Genomic DNA, 25,570 nt, shown 5'->3' on the forward strand with positions numbered 1-25,570 from the left:
AACACATTCCACACCACCTGTAAATATTCACACAATCCACACCACCTGTAAATATTAACACATTCCACACCACCTGTAAATATTAACACACTCCGCACCACATGTATATATTAACACAATCCGCACCATCTGTAAATATTAACACATTCCACACCACCTGTAAATATTAACACAATCCACACCACCTGTAAATATTAACACATTCCACAGCACCTGTAAATATTAACACATTCCACACCACCTGTAAATATTAACACACTCCGCACCACATGTATATATTAACACATTCCACACCACCTGTAATTGTTGACACACTCCACACCACCTGTATATATTAACACATTCCAAACCACCTGTAAATATTAACACAATCCACACCACCTGTAAATATTAACACAATCCACACCACCTGTAAATATTAACACACTGCACACCCGCTGTAAATATTAACACAAACAAAACCACCTGTAAATATTAACACATTCCACACCACCTGTAAATATTAACAGACTCCACACCCGCTGTAAATATTAACACTTTCCACACCACCTGTAAATATTAACACAAGCAAAACCACCTGTAAATATTAACACAATCCACACCACCTGTAAATATTAACACAAGCAAAACCACCTGTAAATATTAACACATTCCACACGGCTTGTAAATATTAACACACTCCACACCACCGGTCAATATTAACACAATTCACTCCACCTGTAAATATTAACACACTCCACACCTCCTGTAAATATGAACACAATCCACAGCACCTGTAATTGTTGACACACTCCACACCACCTGTAAATATTAACACACTCCACACCTCCAGTAAATATGAACACAATCCACACCACCTGTAATTGTTGACACACTCCACACCACCTGTAAATATTAACACACTCCGCACCACATGTATATATTAACACATTCCAAACCACCTGTAAATATTAACACATTCCACACCACCTGTAACTGTTGACACACTCCACACCACCTGTATATATTAACACATTCCACACCACCTGTATATATTAACACATTCCAAACCACCTGTAAATATTAACACAATCCACACCACCTGTATATATTAACACATTCCAACCCACCTGTAAATATTCACACAATCCACACCACCTGTAAATATTAACACAAGCAAAACCACCTGTAAATATTAACACATTCCACACGGCTTGTAAATATTAACACACTCCACACCACCGGTCAATATTAACACAATTCACTCCACCTGTAAATATTAACACACTCCACACCTCCTGTAAATATGAACACAATCCACACCACCTGGAATTGTTGACACACTCCACACCACCTGTAAATACTAACACAATCCACACCACCTGTAAATATTAACACATTCCACACCACCTGTAAATATTAACACACTCCGCACCACATGTATATATTAACACATTCCAAACCACCTGTAAATATTAACACATTCCACACCACCTGTAATTGTTGACACACTCCACACCACCTGTATATATTAACACATTCCACACCACCTGTATATATTAACACACTCCACACCACCTGTATATATTAACACATTCCACACCACCTGTATATATTAACACACTCCACACCACCTGTATATATTAACACATTCCACACCACCTGTATATATTAACACAATCCGCACCATCTGTAAATATTAACACAATCCACACCACCTGTATATATTAACACATTCCACACCACCTGTAAATATTCACACAATCCACACCACCTGTAAATATTAACACATTCCACACCACCTGTAAATATTAACACACTCCGCACCACATGTATATATTAACACACTCCGCACCACCTGTATATATTAACACATTCCAAACCACCTGTAAATATTAACACATTCCACACCACGTGTAAATATTAACACATTCCAAACCACCTGTAAATATTAACACAATCCACACCACCTGTATATATTAACACATTCCAACCCACCTGTAAATATTCACACAATCCACACCACCTGTAAATATTAACACATTCCACACCACCTGTAAATAATAACACACTCCGCACCACATGTATATATTAACACATTCCAAACCACCTGTAAATATTAACACAATCCACACCACCTGTAAATATTAACACATTCCACACCACCTGTAAATATTAACACACTCCGCACCACATGTATATATTAACACAATCCGCACCATCTGTAAATATTAACACATTCCACACCACCTGTAAATATTAACACAATCCACACCACCTGTAAATATTAACACATTCCACAGCACCTGTAAATATTAACACATTCCACACCACCTGTAAATATTAACACACTCCGCACCACATGTATATATTAACACATTCCACACCACCTGTAATTGTTGACACACTCCACACCACCTGTATATATTAACACATTCCAAACCACCTGTAAATATTAACACAATCCACACCACCTGTAAATATTAACACACTGCACACCCGCTGTAAATATTAACACAAACAAAACCACCTGTAAATATTAACACATTCCACACCACCTGTAAATATTAACAGACTCCACACCCGCTGTAAATATTAACACTTTCCACACCACCTGTAAATATTAACACAAGCAAAACCACCTGTAAATATTAACACAATCCACACCACCTGTAAATATTAACACAAGCAAAACCACCTGTAAATATTAACACATTCCACACGGCTTGTAAATATTAACACACTCCACACCACCGGTCAATATTAACACAATTCACTCCACCTGTAAATATTAACACACTCCACACCTCCTGTAAATATGAACACAATCCACACCACCTGTAATTGTTGACACACTCCACACCACCTGTAAATATTAACACACTCCACACCTCCTGTAAATATGAACACAATCCACACCACCTGTAATTGTTGACACACTCCACACCACCTGTAAATATTAACACACTCCGCACCACATGTATATATTAACACATTCCAAACCACCTGTAAATACTAACACAATCCACACCACCTGTAAATATTAACACATTCCACACCACCTGTAAATATTAACACACTCCGCACCACATGTATATATTAACACATTCCAAACCACCTGGAAATATTAACACATTCCACACCACCTGTAACTGTTGACACACTCCACACCACCTGTATATATTAACACAATCCACACCACCTGTATATATTAACACATTCCACACCACCTGTATATATTAACACATTCCAAACCACCTGTAAATATTAACACAATCCACACCACCTGTATATATTAACACATTCCAACCCACCTGTAAATATTCACACAATCCACACCACCTGTAAATATTAACACAAGCAAAACCACCTGTAAATATTAACACATTCCACACGGCTTGTAAATATTAACACACTCCACACCACCGGTCAATATTAACACAATTCACTCCACCTGTAAATATTAACACACTCCACACCTCCTGTAAATATGAACACAATCCACACCACCTGGAATTGTTGACACAATCCACACCACCTGTAAATACTAACACAATCCACACCACCTGTAAATATTAACACATTCCACACCACCTGTAAATAATAACACACTCCGCACCACATGTATATATGAACACATTCCAAACCACCTGTAAATACTAACACAATCCACACCACCTGTAAATATTAACACATTCCACACCACCTGTAAATATTAACACACTCCGCACCACATGTATATATTAACACAATCCGCACCATCTGTAAATATTAACACATTCCACACCACCTGTAAATATTAACACAATCCACACCACCTGTAAATATTAACACATTCCACACCACCTGTAAATATTAACACACTCCGCACCACATGTATATATTAACACATTCCACACCACCTGTAATTGTTGACACACTCCACACCACCTGTATATATTAACACATTCCAAACCACCTGTAAATATTAACACAATCCACACCACCTGTAAATATTTACACAATCCACACCACCTGTAAATATTAACACACTGCACACCCGCTGTAAATATTAACACAAACAAAACCACCTGTAAATATTAACACATTCCACACCACCTGTAAATATTATCAGACTCCACACCCGCTGTAAATATTAACACTTTCCACACCACCTGTAAATATTAACACAAGCAAAACCACCTGTAAATATTAACACAATCCACACCACCTGTAAATATTAACACAATCCACACCACCTGTAAATATTAACACATTCCACAGCACCTGTAAATATTAACACATTCCACACCACCTGTAAATATTAACACACTCCGCACCACATGTATATATTAACACATTCCACACCACCTGTAATTGTTGACACACTCCACACCACCTGTATATATTAACACATTCCAAACCACCTGTATATATTAACACATTCCAAACCACCTGTAAATATTAACACAATCCACACCACCTGTATATATTAACACATTCCAACCCACCTGTAAATATTCACACAATCCACACCACCTGTAAATATTAACACAAGCAAAACCACCTGTAAATATTAACACATTCCACACGGCTTGTAAATATTAACACACTCCACACCACCGGTCAATATTAACACAATTCACTCCACCTGTAAATATTAACACACTCCACACCTCCTGTAAATATGAACACAATCCACACCACCTGGAATTGTTGACACAATCCACACCACCTGTAAATACTAACACAATCCACACCACCTGTAAATATTAACACATTCCACACCACCTGTAAATAATAACACACTCCGCACCACATGTATATATGAACACATTCCAAACCACCTGTAAATACTAACACAATCCACACCACCTGTAAATATTAACACATTCCACACCACCTGTAAATATTAACACACTCCGCACCACATGTATATATTAACACAATCCGCACCATCTGCAAATATTAACACATTCCACACCACCTGTAAATATTAACACAATCCACACCACCTGTAAATATTAACACATTCCACACCACCTGTAAATATTAACACACTCCGCACCACATGTATATATTAACACATTCCACACCACCTGTAATTGTTGACACACTCCACACCACCTGTATATATTAACACATTCCAAACCACCTGTAAATATTAACACAATCCACACCACCTGTAAATATTTACACAATCCACACCACCTGTAAATATTAACACACTGCACACCCGCTGTAAATATTAACACAAACAAAACCACCTGTAAATATTAACACATTCCACACCACCTGTAAATATTATCAGACTCCACACCCGCTGTAAATATTAACACTTTCCACACCACCTGTAAATATTAACACAATCAAAACCACCTGTAAATATTAACACAATCCACACCACCTGTAAATATTAACACAATCCACACCACCTGTAAATATTAACACATTCCACAGCACCTGTAAATATTAACACATTCCACACCACCTGTAAATATTAACACACTCCGCACCACATGTATATATTAACACATTCCACACCACCTGTAATTGTTGACACACTCCACACCACCTGTATATATTAACACATTCCAAACCACCTGTATATATTAACACATTCCAAACCACCTGTAAATATTAACACAATCCACACCACCTGTATATATTAACACATTCCAACCCACCTGTAAATATTCACACAATCCACACCACCTGTAAATATTAACACAAGCAAAACCACCTGTAAATATTAACACATTCCACACGGCTTGTAAATATTAACACACTCCACACCACCGGTCAATATTAACACAATTCACTCCACCTGTAAATATTAACACACTCCACACCTCCTGTAAATATGAACACAATCCACACCACCTGGAATTGTTGACACACTCCACACCACCTGTAAATACTAACACAATCCACACCACCTGTAAATATTAACACATTCCACACCACCTGTAAATAATAACACACTCCGCACCACATGTATATATTAACACATTCCAAACCACCTGTAAATACTAACACAATCCACACCACCTGTAAATATTAACACATTCCACACCACCTGTAAATATTAACACTCTCCGCACCACATGTATATATTAACACAATCCGCACCATCTGTAAATATTAACACATTCCACACCACCTGTAAATATTAACACAATCCACACCACCTGTAAATATTAACACATTCCACAGCACCTGTAAATATTAACACATTCCACACCACCTGTAAATATTAACACACTCCGCACCACATGTATATATTAACACATTCCACACCACCTGTAATTGTTGACACACTCCACACCACCTGTATATATTAACACATTCCAAACCACCTGTAAATATTAACACAATCCACACCACCTGTAAATATTTACACAATCCACACCACCTGTAAATATTAACACACTGCACACCCGCTGTAAATATTAACACAAACAAAACCACCTGTAAATATTAACACATTCCACACCACCTGTAAATATTAACAGACTCCACACCCGCTGTAAATATTAACACTTTCCACACCACCTGTAAATATTAACACAAGCAAAACCACTTGTAAATATTAACACAATCCACACCACCTGTAAATATTAACACAATCCACACCACCTGTAAATATTAACACATTCCACAGCACCTGTATATATTAACACATTCCACACCACCTGTAAATATTAACACACTCCGCACCACATGTATATATTAACACACTCCACACCACCTGTAATTGTTGACACACTCCACACCACCTGTATATATTAACACATTCCAAACCACCTGTAAATATTAACACAATCCACACCACCTGTAAATATTAACACACTGCACACCCGCTGTAAATATTAACACAAACAAAACCACCTGTAAATATTAACACATTCCACACCATCAGTAAATATTAACAGACTCCACACCCGCTGTAAATATTAACACTTTCCACACCACCTGTAAATATTAACACAAGCAAAACCACCTGTAAATATTAACACATTCCACACGGCTTGTAAATATTAACACACTCCACACCACTGGTCAATATTAACACAATTCACTCCACCTGTAAATATTAACACACTCCACACCTCCTGTAAATATGAACACAATCCACACCACCTGTAATTGTTGACACACTCCACACCACCTGTAAATATTAACACACTCCGCACCACATGTATATATTAACACATTCCAAACCACCTGTAAATACTAACACAATCCACACCACCTGTAAATATTAACACATTCCACACCACCTGTAAATATTAACACACTCCGCACCACATGTATATATTAACACATTCCAAACCACCTGGAAATATTAACACATTCCACACCACCTGTAACTGTTGACACACTCCACACCACCTGTATATATTAACACATTCCACACCACCTGTATATATTAACACATTCCAAACCACCTGTAAATATTAACACAATCCACACCACCTGTATATATTAACACATTCCAACCCACCTGTAAATATTCACACAATCCACACCACCTGTAAATATTAACACAAGCAAAACCACCTGTAAATATTAACACATTCCACACGGCTTGTAAATATTAACACACTCCACACCACCGGTCAATATTAACACAATTCACTCCACCTGTAAATATTAACACACTCCACACCTCCTGTAAATATGAACACAATCCACACCACCTGGAATTGTTGACACACTCCACACCACCTGTAAATACTAACACAATCCACACCACCTGTAAATATTAACACATTCCACACCACCTGTAAATAATAACACACTCCGCACCACATGTATATATTAACACATTCCAAACCACCTGTAAATATTAACACAATCCACACCACCTGTAAATATTAACACATTCCACACCACCTGTAAATATTAACACACTCCGCACCACATGTATATATTAACACAATCCGCACCATCTGTAAATATTAACACATTCCACACCACCTGTAAATATTAACACAATCCACACCACCTGTAAATATTAACACATTCCACAGCACCTGTAAATATTAACACATTCCACACCACCTGTAAATATTAACACACTCCGCACCACATGTATATATTAACACATTCCACACCACCTGTAATTGTTGACACACTCCACACCACCTGTATATATTAACACATTCCAAACCACCTGTAAATATTAACACAATCCACACCACCTGTAAATATTTACACAATCCACACCACCTGTAAATATTAACACACTGCACACCCGCTGTAAATATTAACACAAACAAAACCACCTGTAAATATTAACACATTCCACAGCACCTGTAAATATTAACAGACTCCACACCCGCTGTAAATATTAACACTTTCCACACCACCTGTAAATATTAACACAAGCAAAACCACCTGTAAATATTAACACAATCCACACCACCTGTAAATATTAACACAAGCAAAACCACCTGTAAATATTAACACATTCCACACGGCTTGTAAATATTAACACACTCCACACCACCGGTTAATATTAACACAATTCACTCCACCTGTAAATATTAACACACTCCACACATCCTGTAAATATGAACACAATCCACACCACCTGTAATTGTTGACACACTCCACACCACCTGTAAATATTAACACACTCCACACCTCCTGTAAATATGAACACAATCCACACCACCTGTAATTGTTGACACACTCCACACCACCTGTAAATATTAACACACTCCGCACTACATGTATATATTAACACATTCCAAACCACCTGTAAATACTAACACAATCCACACCACCTGTAAATATTAACACACTCCACACCACCTGTATATATTAACACATTCCAAACCACCTGTAAATATTAACACAATCCACACCACCTGTAAATATTTACACAATCCACACCACCTGTAAATATTAACACACTGCACACCCGCTGTAAATATTAACACAAACAAAACCACCTGTAAATATTAACACATTCCACACCACCTGTAAACATTAACAGACTCCACACCCGCTGTAAATATTAACACTTTCCACACCACCTGTAAATATTAACACAAGCAAAACCACCTGTAAATATTAACACAATCCACACCACCTGTAAATATTAACACAAGCAAAACCACCTGTAAATATTAACACATTCCACACGGCTTGTAAATATTAACACACTCCACACCACCGGTCAATATTAACACAATTCACTCCACCTGTAAATATTAACACACTCCACACATCCTGTAAATATGAACACAATCCACACCACCTGTAATTGTTGACACACTCCACACCACCTGTAAATATTAACACACTCCACACCTCCTGTAAATATGAACACAATCCACACCACCTGTAATTGTTGACACACTCCACACCACCTGTAAATATTAACACACTCCGCACCACATGTATATATTAACACATTCCAAACCACCTGTAAATACTAACACAATCCACACCACCTGTAAATATTAACACATTCCACACCACCTGTAAATATTAACACACTCCGCACCACATGTATATATTAACACATTCCAAACCACCTGTAAATATTAACACATTCCACACCACCTGTAACTGTTGACACACTCCACACCACCTGTATATATTAACACATTCCACACCACCTGTATATATTAACACATTCCAAACCACCTGTAAATATTAACACAATCCACACCACCTGTATATATTAACACATTCCAACCCACCTGTAAATATTCACACAATCCACACCACCTGTAAATATTAACACAATCCACACCACCTGTATATATTAACACATTCCAACCCACCTGCAAATATTAACACAATCCACACCACCTGTAATTGTTAACACAATACACACCACCTGTATATATTAACACATTCCACACCACCTGTAAATATTAACACATTCCACACCACCTGTAAATAATAACACACTCCGCACCACATGTATATATTAACACACTCCGCACCACATGTATATATTAACACATTCCAAACCACCTGTAAATATTAACACAATCCACACCACCTGTAAATATTAACACATTCCACACCACCTGTAAATATTAACACACTCCTCACCACATGTATATATTAACACAATCCGCACCACCTGTAAATATTAACACATTCCACACCACCTGTAAATATTAACACAATCCACACCACCTGTAAATATTAACACATTCCACAGCACCTGTAAATATTAACACATTCCACACCACCTGTAAATATTAACGCACTCCGCACCACATGTATATATTAACACATTCCAAACCACCTGTAAATATTAACACAATCCACACCACCTGTAAATATTAACACAATCCACAACACCTGTAAATATTAACACACTCCACACCACCTGTAATTGTTAACACAATCCACACCACCGGTAAATATTAACACATTCCACACCACCTGTAATTGTTAACACAATCCACACCACCTGTAAATATTAACACATTCCACACCACCGGTAAATATTAACACATTACACACCACCTGTAAATATTAACACATTCCACACCACCGGTAAATATTAACACATTCCACACCACCTGTAAATATTAACACATTCCTCACCACCGGTAAATATTAACACACTCCACACCGCTTGTAAATATTAACACACTCCACACCGCCTGTAAATATTAACACACTCCACCCTCCCTGTAAATATTAACACACTCCACACCATCTGTAATTATGAACACACTCCACACACCCTGTAAATATTAACACACTCCACCCTCCCTGTAAATATTAACACACTCCACACCATCTGTAATTATTAACAAACTCCACACACCCTGTAAATATTAACACACTCCACACCACTTGCAAATATTAACACACTCCACACCGCTAGTAAATATTCACACAATCCACACCATCTTTAAATATTATCACACTCGACACACCCTGTAAATATTAACACACTCCATACCGCTTGTAAATATTAACACACTCTAACCTGTCTCCCTCTGAACTTGAGACACTCCATTCTCTCAGGTCTAACCCCGACATGGTCATCAAACCTGCAGGCAAGGGTGGTGCTGTTGTCGTATGGCGTACCGACCTCTACCTTGCAGAAGCTCAACGCCAATTCACGGACACTTCTTCCTACCTCCCTCTGGACCATGACCCCACCACCGAACATCAAGCCGCCGACCAAAGGACTGTCAGTGACCTCATCTCCTCTGGAGATCTTCCCTCTACAGCTTCCAACCTTATAGTCCCACAACGCTGGACAGCCCGCTTCTACCTCCTTCCCAAAATCCACAAATGGGACTGTCCCGGCAGACCCATTGTGTCAGCCTGCTCCTGCCCCACTGAACTTATTTCTTCCTATCTGGACTCTATCTTTTCTCCGCTGGTCCAGTCTCTTCCCACCTACATCCGTGACTCTTCTGACGCCCTGCGTCATTTTGACAATTTCCAGTTTCCTGGTCCCAACCGCCTCCTCTTCACTATGGACGTCCAATCTCTCTACACCTCCATCCCCCACCAGACTGGTTTGTGGGCTCTCCGCTTCTTCCTGGAACAGAGGCCCAACCAGTCCCCATCCACCACCCTCCTCCGCCTGGCTGAATTTTTTCTCACATTGAACAACTTCTCCTTCAACTCCACGCACCTCCTTCAAGTAAAAGGTGTCGCTATGCGTACCCACATGGGTCCTAGTTATGCTTGTCTTTTTGTGGGATATGTCGAGCATTCTTTGTTCCAGTCCTACTCAGGCCCCCTCCCCCAACTCTTTTTCCGGTACATTGATGACTGTATCGGTGCCGTTTCCTGCTCCTGCCCCGAACTGGAAAACTTTATCAACTTTGCTTCCAATTTCCACCCTTCTCTCACCTTTACATGGTCCATCTCTGACACTTCCCTTCCCTTGCTCGACTTCTCTGTCTCCATCTCTGGGGATAGGTTGTCTACTAATATCCATTATAAGCCCACCGACTCCCACAGCCACCTCGACTACACTTCTTCACACCCTACCTCCTGTAAGGACTCCATTCCATTCTCCCAGTTTCTCCGTCTCCGACGCATCTGCTCTGATGATGCTACCTTCCATGACGGTGCTTCTGATATGACCTCCTTTTTCCTCAACCGAGGATTTCCCCCCACTGTTGTTGACAGGGCCCTCAACCGTGTCCAGACCATTCCCGCACCTCTACCCTCACCCCTTCCCCTCCCTCCCAGAACCGTGACAGGGTTCCCCTTGTCCTCACTTTTCACCCCATCAGCCTCCATATCCAAAGGATCATCCTCCGCCATTTCTGCCACCTCCAGCGTGATGCCACTACCAGTCGCATCTTCCCCTCCCTTCCCCTGTCAGCCTTCTGAAGGGATCATTCCCTCTGCGACACCCTGGTCCACTCCTCCATTACCCCCACCACCTCGTCCCCGTCCTATGTCACCTTCCCCTGCAATCTCAGGAGGTGTAATACCTGCCCATTTACCTCCTCTCTCCTCACTATCCCAGGCCCCAAACACTCCTTTCAGGTGAAGCAGCGATTTACTTGTACTTCTTTCAATGTTGTATACTGTATTCGCTGCTCACAGTGTGGTCTGCTCTACATTGGGGAGACCAAGCGCAGACTGGGTGACCGCTTTGCGGAACATCTCCGCTCAGTCCGCAAGCAGGACTCTGAGCTTCCAGTTGCTTGCCATTTCAACACTCCCCCCTGCTCTCATGCTCACATCTCTGTTCTGGGATTGCTGCAGTGTTCCAGTGAACATCAACGCAAGCTCGAGGAACAGCATCTCATCTACCGATTAGGCACACTACAGCCTGCCAGACTGAACATTGAGTTCAATAATTTCAGAGCATGACAGCCCCCCATTTTACTTTCATTTTTAGTTATTTTCTTCTTTTTTTTTTACATTCTTTTTTACAAGCTTTTTTTTTGCATTTATTTCATTTCATCTTAGTTTGTTCAGTTTGCTTACCCACTGTTTTTTTCAGGTTTGCACTTGCTGCTGTTCAATATTCAGTGTATTTACACCTAATCTGTACTAATGCTTTTTTTTTCAACACACCATTAACATATTGTTTGCCTTTGCTCCGTGACCTTTTGGTCAGCTATGTGGCCTGGTCCAATCTAGACCTCCTTTGTTATCTCTTGCCCCACTCCCACCTCACTTGCTTATAACCTGTGACTTTTCTAATATTTGTCAGTTCCGAAGAAGGGTCACCGACCCGAAATGTTAACTCTGCTTCTCTTTGCACAGATGCTGCCAGACCTGCTGAGTGGTTCCAGCATTTCTTGTTTTTATTTCAGATTTCCAGCATCCGCAGTATTTTGCTTTTATTACTTGGTTGATAATCTCCTGTGAAGCACCTTTACTGTGTTAAAGGTGCTATATAAATGCAAGTTGTTGTTGTCCATTAAAGCCAAGGATGTGTGTTTAAAGTGTAGTCATTGTTATAATGTAGGAAATGTGGCAGCCAATTTGCACACAGCAAGATCCTTGAAATGACAATGTGAGAATGATCAGATAATCTGTTTTGTTGAGGGATAAATATATGGCAGGAAACTGAGGAGAAATCCCCTGCTCATGTTTGAAATAGTGCCATGGGGTCTTGAGGACCGACAGGGCCTTGGTTTAGCATTTCACCCGAAAGGCAGCACCTCCAAGAGTGCAGCACGCTCTCAGCACTACGCTGGATGGTCAGCCTGGAGGGTCTCAGGATTGGGCCTTGAACCCACAACATTCTGATTCAGGGCTAGAGTACTCCCACTGAGTCATGGCTGACATCTCATGATCACTTTTGATCAGTGGAAGCGTTTTGGTATTGAAAATGTTTTTCTTTCCAAGGAAGTGTCCCTGTTGGGAGCCCTCTAATATAATTGGTTTACAATCTGTGGGCAGTAATTTTAATTTTTGTCTGTGGGTGACATTGATGTTGATTGAAAAGTAAATCAGGTGTGGTGTAAAATCAGAAACCGATTCACTGTCACTGTTTTTTCACTCAGCATTATAAGTTAACATTTGCTCCCTTTATTTATTACTAAAACTGTCCACTTGCAATCTGCTATATATTGTGTGGCACTAATGAAGACGGACTCCAAGCATGGCCAGTTCAAGTGATGTTCAGCACATCATTGCGTACTGCGCATGCTGTAATGTCATTTCATATTAACATAATAAAGATACACTACACAATCTACAAATGATATTTCCTATGTGCACATTTTCTGTTCTTATTTCCCATTATTAGCTGTTACGTCAACAGTTCTGGTTCGATGCTGTTACGTCAACTGTCATGCAGTAATTTGAGGCTATGGCCACCAAGTTATTTTAATTCATTCAAGAAATGTGGACATCGCTGACAAGGCTAGCATTTATTGCTCAGCTAAATTGCCCGTGAGAAGTTGGTGGTGAGCTTCCTTCTTGACTGCTGCAATCCGTATGATGAAGGTACAGCACTGTGCTGTTAGGTAGAGAGTTCCAGGATTTTGGCTGAGTAACAATGAAGGAACAGCAATATATTTCCAAATCAGGATGATGATTGACTTGCAGGTGGTGGTATTCCTCTGCTCCTGCTGCTCTTGTTCTTCTAGATGGTTTAGGAGGAACTTTCAAAGAAAACTTGGTGCGTTGCTGCAGTGCATCTTGTAGATGGTACACACTGCAGCCATGGTGTGCCAGTGGCAGAAGGAGTGAATGTTTAAGGTGGTGAATGCGGTGACAATCAAGCAGGCTGATTTGTCCTGATCATATCAAGCTTCCTGACTGTTGTTGGAGTTGCAGGCAAATGGATCATCACACTCCTAACTTGGGCCTTGGAGATGGTGGAAAGGCTCCACCACAAACTGTCACCATGCAGCAAGATACAGAAATCTCTCTTCCAAACTCTTCTTTATAAAAAAAGTCATGTTTTCAACTGTCTGTGGGCAATGTCGAGCAATTTACTAATATCTTCGATATATGCAAAGTAATTGCTTTTTGTATCAACTGGCTCACTCAGTAGCACTCTTAGCTCAGTCAGAAGATTGTAGCACCAAATCCCACTCCAGGACTTGGCAATTAGCATTAGGTCGACACTCCAGTGCGGCACTGGGGAATTGCTGCATCGTTGGAGGTGCAGTGCTTTGGATAATAAATGAAGACCCTGTCTACCTCTTCCCTGTGGTTCAGTTAGATATTATGGCACTATTTGAGGAAAAGGAACTTATCCTGGTGTCCTGGCCAATACTCCTCCCTACCTCAAGACAGAAAAGCAATTTAACCACCCTTTTATCCTGTGACTGATTGGTGTGTTCAATATACCTGCTACATTTACCTGCATAACATTCTTTAAAGCAATTTGTTACATGTAAAGTGTTTCAAGATGCTCCTGAAGACCTGACAACATGCCATATTCATACAAGACTTCTGTTGTCTCAGTAACAGCAGTGTCATCATAACACAGCAGAGATGACGTTTAGGTAGCTTTCCTCAGCTCCACTAGGGCCAAACGGAACATGGTTTCATATTTTTGTAGATTCCCCCAAGCATCCTACCGAAGAAAGCTGATATTGGGCTACATTGGTCAAAATGTGACGATTACACAGGCACCACACTGCTTCTTCATGTCTCTCTAAATGTGTTAAACAGATTACTGGGTATTTCTGTTTATTTGATGCAAAGGCCCATAAGTAAATACTTTTTTTTTATTTGTTCATGGGATGTGGGCATCACTGGCCAGGCCAGCCCAACCCTAATTGCCCTTGAAAAGGTGGTGGTGGTGAGCTGCCTTCTTGAATGGCTGTGGTACCTGTGATGTCGGTACACCAGCAATGCTGCTAAGGAGGGAGTTTCAGGATTTTAATCTACTGATGATGAAGGAATGGAAAGATATTTCCAAGTCAGGATGGTGTGTGACTTGGAGGGGACCTTGCAGAAAGAGCTAATGTTTCAGATTATTGACCTTTCATCAATTAAAGGATGAAAGTCAACAATGCAAAATATTAATTGTTTCTCTCTCCACGTATGACGTTGAGTATTTCCAACATTTTCTGTTTATTTATTTTTAAATAATAGCCTTGTTTGCAAAATGAAGGACTGGGTTAATTAAACACTGAGGTATGCTTGCTTCTCCCAGCTCCCTTGATAGCGCATTTGGATGAGGTAACACATGTATGTCAGTTATACACACCAGAAAGCCCAGGTTCTGGCTTGCGCTGTTGCCCATGTTAACAAGGGCTGTCTTTCACTCATCGGGACAATCTGAAAGAATACCAATGTATGGGAAAACAACAACTTTATACTGTATGAGAAAAGAGCGCTGCTTGGTTGGCAAGTGAACTCTGATTGGTACAGGCATTGCCAGGGAGAATGCATCAGTTTATGGTGACTGACAGTCCACTGCCAAGCTTTGTTTGTAATTTAAACCAGGCAGCTTGACTCTGATTGGTCAAGGCATTGCCCTGAGAAATGAACCAGCAAATGGTTGTCATTTATTTTGTTTAGCTGAAACAGGTGCAATGTTTGTACATGTTCTTTCTGTCTGCAAAGTACAAGGCCCTGTACATTAATATATGTAGCTTCCAGTACACGCAAATGTGCCACACTGCGAGCCCTACTGACAATTTAAATTGGTTGTCAGCGTAATTCTTAGCACACTGTGGATTATTTAGCAAATGTTGTCCAATCGCAAAATCACATCTAATGTTGGACACTGTGTTTTGCATTTTGCAAGCACAGGCTGGTTGGGTACGGCCTGTACCTTGCCTGTTGGGAACAGTGGAAGGGGCATGTTGTTTGATACAATCTGCCAGTCTTTGGGACATATGACCTATATACTGAGCATCACACTGACATTGAAATTGATATATCACGTTACTTATTCGTGTGATAGGACGGACGTCTTTTTAGCTTGACCGCAGCATCCTGTTAGTGGTGAACACTACACGTGTTGCTACTGCATAGTAGCAGCGTGAAACAGCTAGCTTCACCTTTTGCTCAAATTTCTGGGATACATTACCCGTCCAGGGTAATTTGAGGTAGACTGGGCACTTTTCAGGGCCAGAAATGTCAGCCTTAGACCCGTTCATATGTTTGCACGGTGTATAGCGAGAAATGGTCTGATCAAGGTAGCCATTATCATGCAGGATGTCTTTGATTCACCCTATTTCAGCATCAGGCTTGCATGGTGAGCAAATGGCTCGGGCCCTATTTACGAGGTTGCCGAGAAAGCCAATCTTATAGTGCATGGAACTGTAAGAATCCCAACGCATGTATTGACCAGTGAAGGTAGGCTTGTGGCAGACCGTGGTAGAGAACACCTGAACAGATTTATTAACTAGTACATCAAGGAAAGGGAGCTCATTTGACTGCTCCATTTTAAAGGTGAATTTGAGCACAGGATGGAGCCGATTAAGACGTGTAAGGAAATTATCACACAAATGAGTATGAATTTCAAGCCAGTGTGATGCTCAGTATATAGGCTGTATGTTCCAAAGACTGGTGGATCATATCAAACAACATGTCCCTTCCGCTATTTGCAACGGGCAAGGTACAGGCCGTATCCAACCAGCCCATGCTTGCAAAACTCAAAACACAGTGTCCAACATTAGATGTGATTCTGCAATTGGACATTTGCTAAATAATCCTCAGTGTGCTAAGAATTACACTGACAACCAATTTAAGATTCTCAGTAGGGCTCACATTTGTGGCGCATTTGCATATACTGGAAGTTACATATATTAATACACAGTGCCCGTTCTTTGCAGGCAGAAAGAACATGTAAACACATTGCACCTGTTTCAGCTAAACAAAATAAATGACAGCCATTTGCTGGTTCATTTCTCAGGGCAATGCTTTGACCAATCAGAGTCAAGCTGCCTGGTTTAAATTTCAAACAAAGCTTGGCAGTTAACTGTCAGTCACCATAAACTGGTGCATTCTCCATGGCAACGCCTGTACCAATCAGAGTTCACTTGCCAACCAATCAGCATTCTCTTCTCATACAGTATAAAGTTGTTGTTTTCCATAATATTGGTATTGTTGCGGATTGTCCTGATGAGTACAAGAAAAAAGCTTCAACAACATGTCTCTATTTTCAGCCATGCTCAAGTTCCTATTTTAGCTCACCTTTGGCACAGTGGAGCTATCAGTATTCTAAATTACATGGCCTGCACATCCCTGAAACTTACACCAAAACGTATCGGGTCTTTCATGAAATTAGTTTTATTCCATCTCAATCCAGAAACTCAAAGCAATCTAAAAGGTTCCTACAGAATTTTAACTGAACTATCCAAATCAACTCAATGGCTACAAGGCCAGGACAGAAACTGGATACTCTATGATACGTAGCTCGCCTTCTGACTGTCAAAGCCTCTCCACCATGTGCACAGATCAAGTAAGGAGTGTAATGGAATACTCACTGTTCACTTGTATGGGTGTAGCCATGACGCTCAAGAAGTTTGACACCTTAAGACAGCAATTATTCAGAGTTACTGAACTAAGTATCCATCTCCTCCACCATTGGCATATTTACTTCAGTATGTGCAATCTACAGGATGCACTGTAGTAATTAACTAAAGTTATTTAAACAGCACCTTTGCCCCCAGTGATCTCTGCCACTGAGAAGGGCAGTAGTAGCACTGAGAAGCAACAGTATCATGGGAACACCATCACCTCCAAGTTCCCCTCCAGGTCACCACCATCCTAAATTTGATATATATCCCTATTCCTTCGTTACTGGATCAATATCCTGGAATTCCTTGACAAACACCATCATGGGAGCACCATCACCACAAAGACTGCAGCAGTTCAAGAAGGCGGCTCATCAACACCTTCTCGTGTCAACTACTTACTGACGGGCGATAAATGCAGTTTTGGCAATATTGCCCACATCTGGAGAACAAATCTTAAAAAAAACATGAGTTTGCACAGTCTCAATCTGGTGTTACGAATAGATGAGAACCAACTGTCAATTGTGTTTTCTGCATTTGAGTATTAATGTCAACTGCCATTTTTTGTGCAACATGTTCCAATTGTTAAAATGGAGGAGAGAGATCATAGGGCAGCAACTTTATGAGGTCCAGCCATCGGACGCAGCAGGAACCCCTAACCAGCCTGCCTGGACTTGAAACTGTAGAGGTTGGAGGTACAGCTTGCGCAAATTAGCACAGCTGCCTGAAGCTGCACACCTCTTTCTACATTCCTCTCTGAGATCTTTCCTACAAGAACGAGAAAATTAAAAAGGCACCGTCTGCAAGAAGCAGGAAGAAAATCTGTTTTCTACCAGTTTTCCTCTCCATCTAAGGTGACTTCAGCAAATTAAGCTACCTCCATTTACCTTCGAAAGTGCAAAGAAGAAATTTGTAAGAGGAGGTATTTCCAACAGCACCTCTCCCATTCTGCATTTTCAGTTGGTGATTTCCAATTTTAGACTTTTTTGATAATTTAAACAGACACTAGTTTTAACTGAAATCCATGTTGTAATTAAGATAATTTTCTATTTAGTAAATATCCTTGCCTTTTTTATGCCTTTAACTTTTCCTTGTATGTTTGTAAGCATGTGTTAAGAAGTTAAACCGAGTTTAAGAGTGTGTAAACAAACGCTACTTCTTTGTGTTAACTCTAACAACCGTGGTGTTGTTGTGCTCATTTACTAGCCAGGGTTTATGGGAGGGAAAGAAAATTCAATTACTAATCTTGTTTATGGACAGGTGGTTGTAAAAGGAGAAATTGGTTTAAAAAAAATTAACTACCTGTTCGTAACACTAGTTCCTAATGGCTCACAGTATAAACCTTTTCCTAGCTCAACACTGTCACTCATATTAACAGTCAGAGACTAGTCTAGGAAATGGAAAATGTGATGATGGTGCAGTAAATGGTGCTTTTCTGAGATTGAAACTGAGGCCTCGATGAGGGTGCAGTACTTGGAGCTTTCCTCTGTATCTAGCTATTGTGAGCCTGACCTAAGAATGCTTGATGCTGGTAACTGGAATTACAAAGTTTTCAGTTTATCAGCACTGATATGCCTCACCTTGCTTTTAAAAATATCAAAGTAAAAAGTGCCCTCTTCTAATTTAACCTAAGAGGAAATTGTTCGATATGTATTTGCAGGCCTCATATCGTTGAATAAGCGCTTGTATATTTACCCAATACATTTGTGAAGCTAAAGCCTGAAGAGAAAATCTGCATCACAAAGTACTCAGCTGTCTGAGTTATTTTACTGCACTGGATGAAACACTAAATTAAAGACCTGTCTGCCCTCTCAAATGGACTTGAAAAATCCTACAGCACTATTTCAAAGAGAGCAGGCAAGTCCAGGACAACATTTATCCCTCAACCAACATCACTAAGACAGATTATTTGGTCATTTATCTCATTGCTGTTTGTGGGACCTTGCTGTGTGCAAATTGAACATAAGAACATAATAAATAGGAGTAGTCAGCCATTCGGCCCCTCAAGCCTGCCCTGCCATTCAATAAGACCATGGCTGATCTGCCCTAGACCTCAAATCCTCTTTTGTGCCAGCTCCTCATAGCCCTCAACTCCCCGATATTTCAAAAATATATCTACCTTCTCTTTAAATACTTTCAGTGATCTAGGTTCCACAACTCTCTGGGGTAGAGAATTTCAGACATTCATTACCCGCTGAGAGAAGAAATTGCTTCGCATCTCAGTTTTAAATGAATGTCCCGTTATTCTGTAACTATGTCCCCTAGTTTATGATTCCCCCACTAGTGGAAACATCTTCTCAACATCTACCCTGTCGAGCCCCCTCAGAATCTTGTATGCTTCGTTGGATGTTGCATTTCCTAATATTACATCAGCGACTACTTCTTTGACTTCCCAAAGACGTGAAAAGTGCTGTTTAAATGCAAGCTCGTCCTTTATTTTCCTTTACTATTTACTGTCATTGATAAAGGTAAATAGGTACGTTCAGCAGATTTCCTACCCTAAAATATATTTGCATCTGGTCACCACAGTAACCAATCTGCAAATGAGACACTGGCTGATCAGCTACATACTGTGAAATTTGTGTCACCCATAAATCCTCAGACTCATGATTGCTGAGGTCCAAAACATTCACACCTCGTGCACTGGTGATAGGAGAGTAGTGAAGTTAACAAAAGACAAAATAACCAGACACAAACATCTAACATGCAATTCAGGTTTAATATTGAATAGAGTTTACAACAGTGAAATTGGATTACATGGTGACATCTCAGCTGTGTGCCAACGTGTTTGTTTTTACTTTTTTTTGTATGACAAACTTAACATGATTTTGAATATTTAAAAGACTGAGGTGGTGCCTTCCACTTGGGGATCTTTCCACTCTGTGCCATGACTTCAGAAGCCCTGTTCATACAGGATTTGTCCAAACCTCCCCTGACCTTATGGCGGTACAGCAGAATACACCGACCCTGTGGTTTTTTTGACCCCTAAAAGTTTCTGTTTGCTTTTCTGCCATATGAATGCTTTTCAACATGTTCCCACCACATTCCTCTGTCTGTGAATTTTAATGAAACTCTCCCTTATCATTAATCTAGTTTTACCAAGTTCTTTTGCCATAGAGTGGTACAACTCCCTCATCAACATTGGTATCTTATCAATGGTTTCATTCTTGTAATTGTTATTCCAGCAAGTGAAACATCTAATTATAAGTGTGTACCATTCCATACTAATCACCTGTTTCTAAAAAGGATAATGTATTTGCAGACGCTTCCTTATGTCGAACTTATCAACTAATTATCGATCTCTCGAATGTATGCATTAGTATGCACTGGAATATCTTTTAATGAGATACTAAACTGACCATTACCTTCACGGTCACCTCATCTAAATTGACTTAGCAAGCAAAATCTAAAGGTTTCTATTGCTACAATATAAGGACAACTCAACAGCAGCACAACATTAGCAGATTTCGGGGCAGCCTGGTTAATCCTTCCCTTACACTATAGACACCAGTATCCCTATAAGATACATTTTTAAAACTATTCTTTCCAAGACTGTGAGATCACAGAAATGCAAGAGAGGAAATGATTGCTAAGAGTATTTAAATTGACTCAGACTCAAGGTGTAACTATTCAGTAAATATCACCCAAAAAAAAGAGTAATTAGAAACCAATCTACAATTTTAGAGATGAATTATCAAGATTCTCAAAATAATCATCGGCATAACGCAATAACTGTACCAGTGCAGTAAGGATTAAAATATCTGTAGCACAATGAAGCTCATGATCTGACCAATAGTTTTTCACAGGAATTATGCATGTAACTGGAATACCAAGTTGTTGCCCAACATCCAGCACCTAGAAAAAAAAGCATACAACGAATTAGTGACATAAGAACATGAGTAAGACATAAAAACAAGAAATGCTGGAAATACTCAGCAGGTCTGGCAGCATCTGTGGAGAGAGAAGCAGAGTTAACGGCCAGAACTTTACAGTGGATGGACGGGAGCCGGACTCCGACGTGAAAGTCAGTGGCAAACCCGCTTCCGCCTAGCCTGGGGATCCGTCCTGTATTGGATTACATGGTGACCTCTCACCTGTGTGCCGATGTGTTTGTATGACAAACTTAACATGATTTTGAATATTTAAAAGACTGAGGTGGTGCGGGACTTCCACCCACTTGAGGGAGGAGGTCCCGCCTCAGTGAGCTACCGGCCAATCAGCGGGCCGGCAGCTCTTAGTCCCAGTAGCGCCACCGGGAGTGGTGGCCACTGCTGGGACTGCAGCCAAGCCACCGCCATGGATCCAGGAGGGGGTAAGTAGGGGCATGCCTTACCAGTTGGATAGGTCCTTCCCTGGTGAGGCTGAAGTGGTCCTTTGGGGGTGTCTTAGGTCCTGGGGGTGGGTTGGGAGGCAGGTTCGGCCCTCAATCGGGCACCCTGTGCCCGACTGCCATGCCCCCCACCCCGGGGCACGGAAAGGCCGGCAGCTATGGCTGGGTGGTCTTTCACGTCCTCAGCAAACCTGCTTGCCATGGGTAAAATACCTGTGGAGGTGGGCGAGGGCCCTTAAATAGTCGCTTAAGGGTCTTGATTGGCCTCGGGCAGGCGGGCCGTTTCCCACCCCCCGCCTGACCTCTGTAAACTTGTCCTGAGGCGGAATCGAGGCGAGTAGGCCTCCCGGAGCCTGCCGCTCAATTTTACGCTGCCCCCACGCCACCATCTGACCCGCTGGAGCGGCATAAAATTCCAGCCAACGTTTCAGGCCAGTGACCCTTCTTGTTAATGCATCGGATAAGATGAAGGATGAAATGAAACTGTGGAGTAGAACAGCTTTGAGATAAGGCGAGGCGGTGCTTCTGGAGAGAGAGGTCCAGTGTGTACATGTGGTGGCACATGGCACTGAGTGTGGATCACAGGATGTGGCGAGAAGGGTCACTGACCTGAAACGTTAACGCTGCTTCTCTTGCCACAGATGCTGCCAGACCTGCTGAGTATTTCCAGCAATTCCTGTTTTTATTTCAGATTTCCAGCATCTGCAGTATTTTGCTTTTATTTTACACGAGTAAGACATATGGTTTATCAAGCCCATCAACGCCCATGGCAGTTCAATATCTGTTTAATCCCATTAACTGACCGGAATTTTTCCCTTGGTGGACGGGAGCCGTCCATCAACCGAAAGGTCTGTGGCAATCCCACCCCCACTGGGCCTGGGAATCCAGTCTGGATTTTAGGGTCCCCAGGCACTTAACTGGGCTTATTGAGGGAGGATGTCCCGTCGAATGGACATGATGGCATCTGAATGTGGCTCATTCTTCTGATAAATAGCTGTTACTTCACACCTAGGGCTGAATTTTACATTGCCGCCGCCCATCTAAGGCTGTCCACATGCACGGACCACTCGTCGCAGAGCCGCTGCGATATTAAACAAGGCGGCTCACTTAAATGGTCGGGGCAGGCCCCCGATGATCTAGAGGGGGCGGGTGTCAGTCCATCCCTGGCAACAGCGTCAGGCACCATTGCACAGGCGCCATTGCCATTTTTAAAGAGCTTCGAGCCTGACATTGCAATTTAAATTTTTAACAGAGATATTGAATTAAAATGTATTTAAAACGATTAAATAAATGTTTCTAGCCCCTCTCCCACCCCATAATAATCATATATTTCATTCCTTGCCCTCGCCACCCCCCCCCCCCCCCGAAAATACTTACATTGTGTACCTGACCTTCCCCCTCCCAAAGTTCATAAACTTTTAACTTCACCCCTTCCCACCAATCAGGTTAGTTCGACCCCACATCCGCCCACCACCCCCTCCCGCAGTGAAATACTTACTTGCTCTCCCCTCCCCACCTGTGTCCCGCTTCGGATCTCCGAATGCAGATCCGAAGGCGTGGGAGTGTCGGCAACCATCAGCAATGTCGCTGCACAGCAGACAGTGGGAGCGGGTAAGTATTTAATTCATTTATTTTTAATCAATTTACATGTACAGATTTGCCTCCCATCGCCAAGCAGCAGAGGTGCCACTACGAGGCCTCGCCACCAGCGGCAACATCGGGCCGGGCCTTCCTGGTGTTGAGGCCTGTGGCAGGCCTCTTCCGAAGGCATTTTCTGCACCGCCCCCACCCCACCATGATCCCTGACATCGGAGGTTGGGGGGGGGTGGCTGTAAAATCCAACTCCTATTGTTTTGACTTTGGCTTCGAAGTCAGTCTGTCTACAAAAAGTCTTTGTTAGTTTATTCCTGTATATAAGAGTCATCAATATGTAATGGGTTCCTTTCAGTTTCAATGGGTTCTCCCCAAAGCTGGAACTCTCTTCCTATCAGCATTGTTGGTGTACCTACACCTCAAAGACAGGAGTGGTTTAAGAAGGCAGCTCACTGCCACCTTCTCAAGGACGATTAGGGACGGGCAATAAATGTTGGCCTAACCAGCGACGCCCACATCCCATGAACAAATAAAAAAAAATGCAGACGAGGTTACCGAGTTTCATCTGCAATAGAAAATTGTGTTTATTGACAGTACAGGAGGGGGTGACCTGACCTCTACTCCATTTTGTCTGTGGTACAAACGTGTCCATTTGTTCAACAGTTGACTTTTATGTCCTAATTCCTCCAGTTCATTTCATATTTCATCACCATTCCCTCCGAGAGCATGACAAATAAAAACAGAAAGTACTTGAAATGCTCAGCAGGCCAGAACTTATGAAAGGATACAAACTTGAAATACTGTCCGGAACTTTACAGCTGCTGGCGACTCCAGGGCAGCCGGGACAGAAGTGGCCGAGAAAACCGAATCCGCTCTGCTCCGCGCCACCCGCCGGCATCTCGCGCGGGGCTGCCAATTAGCAGCCCCTTGGCGCACTCGGCACCATTTGGTGGCAGACAGCAGTACAATGGAGCAGACGCTCAGGGGAATACAGCGGAGGAGGAGTTGAGTGTAACTGCCAAAGTGACCAGCTGACTGGAAAGTGAAGAAGTCAAGGAACAGTGACAGTGCCAAGGGGCAGGAAAGGGCCCAGCATTTGCTGATGAAAGCCAAAACGACGGAGGGAAGAACATTCACCACAGCCCCCAGATTCTCAGAGGTATCTCTGCAGGTCCTCCTCCAGGCAGTGGAGGCGAGGCGGGACATACCATTTAACACCGACAGTCAAAGAAGGCACGCAGAAGTGACCAAGTGAGCCTGGCTGGAGGTCATAGAGGAGGTCAAC

At 41.6% G+C, this 25,570-nt stretch overlaps 1 protein-coding gene across 4 annotated transcripts in view; it reads right to left on the reverse strand.

The window, feature by feature from the left end:
* Nucleotides 1–21,062: 21,062 nt before the first annotated feature.
* LOC137372651 (interferon-induced protein 44-like) overlaps nucleotides 21,063–25,570 on the reverse strand; it is a 34,104-nt gene continuing 29,596 nt past the window's right edge. For all 4 annotated transcript variants that reach the window (XM_068036659.1, XM_068036657.1, XM_068036660.1 and 1 more), the window contains exon 8: nucleotides 21,063–22,217. In XM_068036659.1, coding sequence (XP_067892760.1) covers nucleotides 22,035–22,217 — 183 coding nt within the window. In that variant the 3' untranslated portion in view covers nucleotides 21,063–22,034. The remainder of the gene's footprint in view (nucleotides 22,218–25,570) is intronic.

The sequence above is a fragment of the Heterodontus francisci genome, chromosome 8 (assembly GCF_036365525.1).
Source record: "Heterodontus francisci isolate sHetFra1 chromosome 8, sHetFra1.hap1, whole genome shotgun sequence".
Taxonomy (NCBI): domain Eukaryota; kingdom Metazoa; phylum Chordata; class Chondrichthyes; order Heterodontiformes; family Heterodontidae; genus Heterodontus; species Heterodontus francisci.